This window comes from Mastomys coucha, unplaced genomic scaffold (assembly GCF_008632895.1).
Source record: "Mastomys coucha isolate ucsf_1 unplaced genomic scaffold, UCSF_Mcou_1 pScaffold9, whole genome shotgun sequence".
Classification (NCBI taxonomy): domain Eukaryota; kingdom Metazoa; phylum Chordata; class Mammalia; order Rodentia; family Muridae; genus Mastomys; species Mastomys coucha.
In genome coordinates, this window is record NW_022196915.1 from 88407041 (window position 1) to 88414887 (window position 7847).

Genomic DNA, 7847 nt, shown 5'->3' on the forward strand with positions numbered 1-7847 from the left:
GAAGGAAGGAAGGGAGGAAGGGAGGGAGGGAGGAAGGAAGGAAGGAAGGAAGGAAGGAAGGAAGGAGGGCTGCTTTCTCTTTGGGAAAGTGCAGTGGAGGGGGCAGGCTCCAGTGACCCCAAGGGTGCCAGGAGCAAGCAGCAGGCAGCTCCCACAGTAGCTGCTGCGCATGGGAACTTGAGCTAGCTTGGACAGGAGAGGTGAGTGCTGCTCAGGTGACTCCTTTTCCCTCCTTTTAACTCAGTTAGGACAACAAAATCCATGACCACACACCATGGCCACAAACCCACTAAAATGGAAAGGAACACAAGAGCTGGCTGTCTTACCAAAAGGAAGAAAATGAAAATGAGAAACAAAACTTTAGTCTACAAATAAATACATTGTATACTTTTTCCTCTCCTTCAGGTGATGACAGGAGCGCCTTTTCCTCTTGCTCTGGTGTGGGCTCAGCATCTCCGGAGATGAGCTTCCCAAACACCTGACAAAGAACGGAGGCAGGTGACAAAGAGTTAATGATAGCACTACCCCTGGAAAGCGGGATGACTATCTAATTCTGAAGGGCTTTAATCATTTTTTTTGAAATAGGGTGTAACTCTGTAGTCCAGGCTGGCCTGAAACTTATAATGTAGTCCAGGCTGTCCTAAAGTTTGTGGCATTCCTTTTGTCTTAGCCTCTAGAGTGCCAGGACAATGGGCTCAGCCCCCACACTGAGCCTGATTCTGAAAGGTTCCTTCTAATACAGCATCTCTATCCATCGCACTATTACAACTTCTCTGAAACTGCAAATCCAACATTAGATGTTGGTAATCACCTAAAAGAAGTGAACACGGGCTGTATTTGAAGCAGAGGCAGGAGGATTTCTGAGTTCAAGGCCAGCCTGGTCTACAGAGTGCGTTTCAGGACAGCCAGGGCTAAACAGAGAAACCCTGTCTCAAAAAACCAAAAAAAAAAGAAAGAAAATTGTAATAAAGTATCTGCCGTACATTCAAAGCCTAGGTGAGTCTCCTCCTCCGCTCACTCACCTGGGAGGTGATGAGTCTGAACACGCGGAGAGTCTCGGCCTCACAGCTCCTTTGCTGAGCCACACTGGCCGAGATCTGGCCAGCGATCTTTGTGCTTTCACCATCTTTCCAACCCAGGACTTTTACTTGTCGAACTCTTAATGTATTTTCTGGGCCTTTTAACTCAATTTTGATGATCTGATTATCCCCTCCTGGGAGTTCACTTGTTACCCAGCCAATGTGCCTGGAATCCAAATCAACCTGGTAGAGCAGAAAAAGGACAGGAACCTGATACAACAGAATCACTTTATCGATGCCCTGGGCCTAGGATCAGTAATGGAAAGCTTAAATAAACAACTGCAAGGCAGCAAAGACTATTGGGTGATTCCCATGATCCTATTTAAGTTCTGTGAGGACAGGAGACAGAGCAAAGAAGAAAGCGAGGCTAACACAGGCTGAGAAAGTTTCAGGAGATGATGAGACTGAGAACTGATAGAGGTCTGACTACCATATGGTTCCCCTGTATAAGTTCTGTGAGCAAACTATTACAGAGTTTACATGATTCCCCTAGACTGGCTCTTAGTAGAGACAACATAAGTAATGAAGTGCTGCTTTACGCATCCTTACATTAAACACCACAAAAGAACATATTTTCCTTGTGCTGATATTTCAGATGAGTGTTTGAGTATCAAGAACTGAATGTCAATATATAGCAAAATGGGCTTTGACACTACTTCATCAACGAAATTAAAATTATTCCCATTGTATTTGATAAGCAAGAAGGAACCTGCAGCCTTCTAGATGATTCATTTAGACATCTGTTGCTTTAACTATAATCTCAATACTTCCAAAAAGAGAAATTAAGTGTGGAAATCAAAACAAAACAAAACTACCTTAAGAATAATTTTCCTAGATTCTTTCATATTTAAATATTTTCACTTTAACTCTCAATATGATTGGAGAAAAGAAACAATTCAAAGAAGCTTATTGACTTTTGCATTACAAAGTAAACCTAGGAAGAAAAGTTCTGATAAGGTTTTAGTTATGTAAGTTCCTGAGTTTGTGCATAATCTCAGACCTGTACCTAGAAATGGCTTCATTTCTACAATTGGTTTGTAAACTGATTTTCAACATAGATATAGCTGCTGAAGTAAAAGCCATGGTTGAATTTTATTTGATTTTGTTTAGGCTAACAATCATTTTTAACGTAAGTGTTGGTAAGTAAAGTTTCTAGCTGTGGATCTGTAAAGTCAAAGGCACTCAAGTCTTCACAGAACAATGAGAAGTTGCACACTGTAGGCTCGGAACTGAGGGCATTTAAAGAGATAATGGCGAAATATCTAGCATTGGGATGGTAGTGCTTGTCTAGTTTCAACTTACTGTTTCGTGAATAAATGATTTCTTATGCTATCTCAGTAGTATGGCAAAACTGAAATTCAACAGTGAAAGCTGAGAAGAGAAAGTGACATTTCAATTACCTGCTTTATTCTGCATAAATCTTCTACTGCTTTACCAGTTAAGAAGGTCATTGACGTAACTTTATTCTATAACAGAAATTCAAAATAGTTATACTATGTTTCTTTTTGGAACATTCACCTATACAATAATGTCTCACAGCCTTCAGATGCCACATTATTCCTTCAAAGTGTGTTATCAGCCTGCACAGACCCCATAGCATTTATCCAATCAACCACAGAGCCTACCATTCCAGTCATCTCTTAGATTTTAGTCTCTATGTAATTTTTCAGTTTGACTTTCCCAGTTTTAACCTAATTCCAAACCTTCACATTCTGTATTTTCTTGTAGTGTCTAACAATTCTGCTTGCCCTCCACCCTGTTTTTGAAGTCTATGAAAGGAAGGCTCCTTAACTAACATACTCATGTGTGCCATCATCACTGTATGGCTTTGGAGAAGAACATCTTAGCATGGTGCACTCTATTCCTTCAAAGGGCTCAGCAGACCAGGGAAGGCAATGTTCACACAGAAAATAAATATCCAACACTACCAGTGCTGTGTCTCAGTACAGGAAGCCAGTCACCCTGTCACTAGAGTTAAGTAGTTTTATGCTAAGCACATCAAAAAATGAACAAGTATTAATTCCTCTTGAGCTGTATATTATGAATTGTAACTCAAAACCACAAATGCTGTGTGAAGAAGGCTCATTGGTGGGTAGCTGGGAGGCAAAGCAATGTATTTACTTAAGGATGTCTCTTGAAAGGAAAGCAGATGTTATGTGAAGAGTTTTTGGTTTTTACAATAAATATAGCTATAAAGTATCTCTACTTTATTGAATATAGAAATTCAATGTGATTATAATAACCACTGTGAGGAGAATGCCCTGGTGAAAAATGTACCGAGTCCAAGATAAGTTCATAGTCAGCAGTAAAACCTAGCCAGCAAAGCTTTGACTTTCCCATAAGATAAACTATTTGTACCCACTGGAGATACCTATTTATAAAAAATGAAATAAGCTCATGATATGTTAGCTTATTCCCCACTGTCTTATCTGGCACCAGGGAAGCACTGAACCTGTACTGATGCACAAGAGCTGGGGTGTGGGGACGGTTGCTTAACGAGGGGACTGATGTGCTTAGCTTTGCATCCAGCTTATTTGAGACAGAATCTTACTATTCTTTTTTCCAGCAAAATCAATATGCGATGGGAGTTCACTAAAACCACCTGCTAGAAAGCCTCATCTACTCAGAAGCAAAAATTCAAAGAAGTATTCTTTCCCAGAGAGAAGATGCAGTCTGGCAGCCAATGCGACTTTCCAGCTCAAGTAACAGGGTTCTTGTCTTTTCTCTGGTGCCTTTTATGGAAGAATGTCTTAATTCTATTCGCTCTATTAGAGAGAATAGGGCTGGGGAAACGTAAGAAATGAATATCTAAATAAGTTCAGGGACTGTCCACCTCTAACCCTAAGAACTGAGGATGTGAAGCAGAAGCCAGAAACTAAGTATACTGTGGCCAAAGGACATTAGATACCATTAGAGTACTACAAACAAACAAAAGAAAACAAAACACCCCAAAAAACCCCATGAAAGAAAGAGTAATTTTTATTCAGGAGTTATAATCCAAAGAGGGTTATCTGCTGAGTTTCAAGATTGTGGGAACACATCACATCCTAAAAGAAATTCCAGGCCAAGAGAATTGCTTAAGCAATGGCATAGAAATAGAAATGCTGGTGTAGATTTTAATCTCGTCCAGCTGTAGCCAAGGTGCATTTGTGATCAGACCATTTTGTAGGATTTATAGCCCAGTGTTTCTAGTCATATAAATCTGTTCTTAGATTTAGGATTGATTTGAGGATTATAGAATTGTCTGGTTGGAGAATTCCCCAAAATTAAAACTTTTAGTTTAAAAGAACTAATAAGGCAGAAATTAAGTTCTCTTCTTACCCCCAGATCCCGGGAATTGTCCACATGAACAGACACATAGCGGGCATTAATACCCTTCACACAGTTGATAGTGATGTTTTTAGTTTTGTTTTTATCTTCATCTCCTGATTCCCAAAAGGTTTCTGTGGAGCCATCTGTCAAACTGCCAATCATGGCAGGTCGACTTGATGTTTTTATGTCAACGATGTTGGTCAAATCCTTTAAGCACATAACTATGCATAACTCCTAACAGAAAGAAATGTGAACAGTCATAGTATTAAAAATGCAATCTTTTGTGATGAAAAACCAAGCATTCAATAGTAAACAATGTAATCAAACTGAATCTGACTCATGTACACGGACTCACTATCATCTTTCACTACAGCTAGCGCTACAACAGACACGTACACCGGCAGCCACTGACCTGGCTCAGAGCTTCAAAGCCAGACTGGACGCTGATGCTGAAGCTCTCCTCACTGTCCCCGTCATCTGACTTTGACAAGATGTTGTTGATATGATGGAAGACATTGCTCTGATGGAGGAACTGGTGGTCGGACTGCTTGAACTTGAGGCTCCAGCATCTGAGGGTATAAATAATATACAAAGTAGTTATTTTCTAGGACTACCTATGAATTCTCAGAGAAGCTACTATACTTTGTAGTATATATATCAAGAGAAACTTACTTTTGTAAAAAATTAAACATTGAAAATTTTCAGAGGATGAAATCATGTACATATATTTTTATTTGTTTTGAGAAATAAAGGTAATTTGACAAGGTAAGTTCTAAAGAAAACATACCTATTTTAAATATTTAAATATATGTAAATATATATATATATATATATATATATATATATATATACATACATACATACATATATATATTTAAAAATGGAGCTATGGAGGTCAAGGCCACATAGCAAAGATGAATCTGTTTTAAGGATAAGCATTATAGCAACTGTAATAGTTTTCCAAATTTCTGTGTGATAATTCCACCATGATTTTTTGGGGTACAACATTTCTTGCCCTTCCAAAATCTTATGAGTACTACAAAAAATATCTGTTTTCTACGGGCCTTATTATTAGCGACCTAGGATACCTAATCTTTCTCATCAGCTTGTAATACACACCATGGAGGATTTATGTATGCCTACAGTCTACTGAATCAATCTAAAACTACAGTTCATAATGTAATATAATGCCAAATTCTTAACATATTCCAAATTAAGATGATGTGATATTACTTAAGGGAGTTTTAAAATTGGATGCACATAACTAGAATCTAGAATCTGCTTTCAAGCCCCTCCCAACTTTGCTTTGGTTTCTGGGATTTTATTTTCATTCTTTTTACTGGTCACAGCGAAATAGGAGCAGGAAAGGTGAACAAGATGGTTTTAGCAACTGTTTAGGGACTAAGAAGGGCAAACAGATACTAGCCAGAAAGAAAAAGGTTATAATTTAGGACAGAAAGAGGGCAGTCACCATTTCCACAATTTAGGGATTCTTGGCATCTTGCCATTTAAATAATTTTTTTTCAAGTACTCAGTACTTTGAATATTCCATAAAAATCTTTTTTTTTCCTATTAGAATACTTGGGTGAAAAATTACCTTAAGGCCATTTGTTGCAATGAACTGCCACTAGGGAGGGACATCATAAGATCCGATATGGTCTGAAGTAACCGGTGAAATGTATGTGGCAAAGGGTGAGCAGCTTCCCCTGCAATCACTATGTCTGAGAGCGGATGCTCACACACTCTTGTATCCTTCTCCTAAGATGAAAATTGAAAATGACTTTACCAGTTGGGAAGAGATATTTTTTAAGAAAAATCTTAAATAAGTTGTATGTATAGTATGTAAAATTTCAAATGTACTTGTATCATTTCAAGAGAAAACTGATAAAGTAAAATGAGCAAACAAACGTATATCACATATATACATCAATTCTAGGATACTTACATATCATTAAAAGACTGAATACAGATGTAGATACATGTATCTGTATGCATATAAGTTTATATTCAAACAAATATATTTTATGTATATATTTATATATTATAAATAATACATGCTTAGAAACTAGGGTACTCCTAGTTCATAGGACTCTTTATGAACAGTAGACAATAACAGACAATTTACAACATGATCATGAGTTATTACCTATGTACACAAAACTCAATATTGTGGTCACTGGTATCCCACGAATGAAAACATTGCAGTTTTCTCATTAGTCTACCTCAGAACAATCATTTGTCTATTTGTTTTAACAAGCTCAGCAATGAATTCACATAATAAGAAAGCTCACAAGAGTATAATAACTAAATAATTTTTAATGTGAATTTGTGTAGGTTTTGTCAAATTTTTCTCCAAGACATGGTTACTACACAGTAAATATGAATTTATTTTTTCTATTCTGTTGCTAATAGGTGCTTATCAAAGTTCTGAATTATGTCAATGAGCTAAGTAAAACACAGCCATGTTATTGCTTCTTCTTTTTGTTTGTCTACTGAAGTAAAAACATCATACAAGCTATAGTTTACATTAGCTGTTGCTAAACCACAGTATATTTTATTCTCTCTCTAGACTAGGTCAAGGCTTGGCACCCAAGGGGTTACACTGGTTATTTCAGACTTTGCTTTACATTTGAGTAAATGTAAATGCACCCCCTGATAAGGTGCATGCCCTATTTTGGGGGGAATCACATTCATCCCATTTGTTCCTAGGCTAGAAAGGAAAGCTTTCCAACTCTAGATTCGCTCTGTTCTAGTGATGTTGATTGTAATACTGTAATGCACTTTCTCCTTGCTTGCGTTGTGACAATGGCATTCAATGAGAAACCAGATGTGTCAGCATCTTTGCCAGATAGAAAACTTTTACTAAGTATGGCTAACATTTTGCCCATACTATCATTGTATTATTGGTTTTTCAAATCAATTTATCTGTCGATTATTTCACGTAAAACATTACATACTATGCCACCAGAAAACATACTACCAGGGTCCTATGAAAATATGAAACTATGGCCATATAGCCATGCACCTATAGGAAGTACTATTTGGACTCTGGTGGTTAATAGTGGTAACAAAAAAAGTGGAGTGGGTTGCACTAGGGGCAGCTGAAAGGAAGCTGTGGTAGATGGGTATGATTGATATACATCATATAAATTTATAAAACTTCCAAAGAATAAAATATATAATTAAAAAGGGAAAACATGGAATGAGAAGGAATAAAAACCCACTTGCTCTGCATTTTCTTTATTGGATTTATTATCTTCATCTTCATCTTCCTCCGCTTCTACGGGAGAAGGAGTCAGTGCTGCCACAAAGTGCCAGAGAATGTCGTGCAGAGATGTTGTTTGGATGACATTGCAGAGAAGCCAGTTGAATGCCTGAGTAAACCAAGGCACAAAATAAAGGGAAAATATGAGTTAAAATGCATAGGGTTTTTTTTTTTTTGGTTGTTGTTGTTCT

At 37.5% G+C, this 7847-nt stretch overlaps 1 protein-coding gene and 1 long non-coding RNA gene across 17 annotated transcripts in view; one reads left to right on the plus strand and one right to left on the minus strand.

Moving 5' to 3' along the window:
* Positions 1-7847, minus strand: part of Mycbp2 (MYC binding protein 2) — a 234193-nt gene that overhangs the window by 25727 nt on the left and 200619 nt on the right. For 14 of the 16 annotated variants that reach the window (XM_031362810.1, XM_031362803.1, XM_031362817.1 and 11 more), the window contains 7 exons: positions 7616-7765; positions 5989-6149; positions 4804-4960; positions 4401-4625; positions 2480-2545; positions 1023-1262; positions 380-478 (listed from right to left, as the gene is read on the minus strand). In XM_031362810.1, the coding sequence (XP_031218670.1) occupies positions 380-478; positions 1023-1262; positions 2480-2545; positions 4401-4625; positions 4804-4960; positions 5989-6149; positions 7616-7765 (1098 nt within the window). The remainder of the gene's footprint in view (positions 1-379; positions 479-1022; positions 1263-2479; positions 2546-4400; positions 4626-4803; positions 4961-5988; positions 6150-7615; positions 7766-7847) is intronic. The other 2 variants (XM_031362812.1, XM_031362805.1) reach the window with 1 other exon arrangement.
* Positions 1-7847, plus strand: part of LOC116085309 — a 23632-nt gene that overhangs the window by 7510 nt on the left and 8275 nt on the right. The window contains exons 3-5 of the long non-coding RNA XR_004116488.1: positions 406-498; positions 3646-3789; positions 4765-4966. This is a non-coding gene — a long non-coding RNA (uncharacterized LOC116085309). The remainder of the gene's footprint in view (positions 1-405; positions 499-3645; positions 3790-4764; positions 4967-7847) is intronic.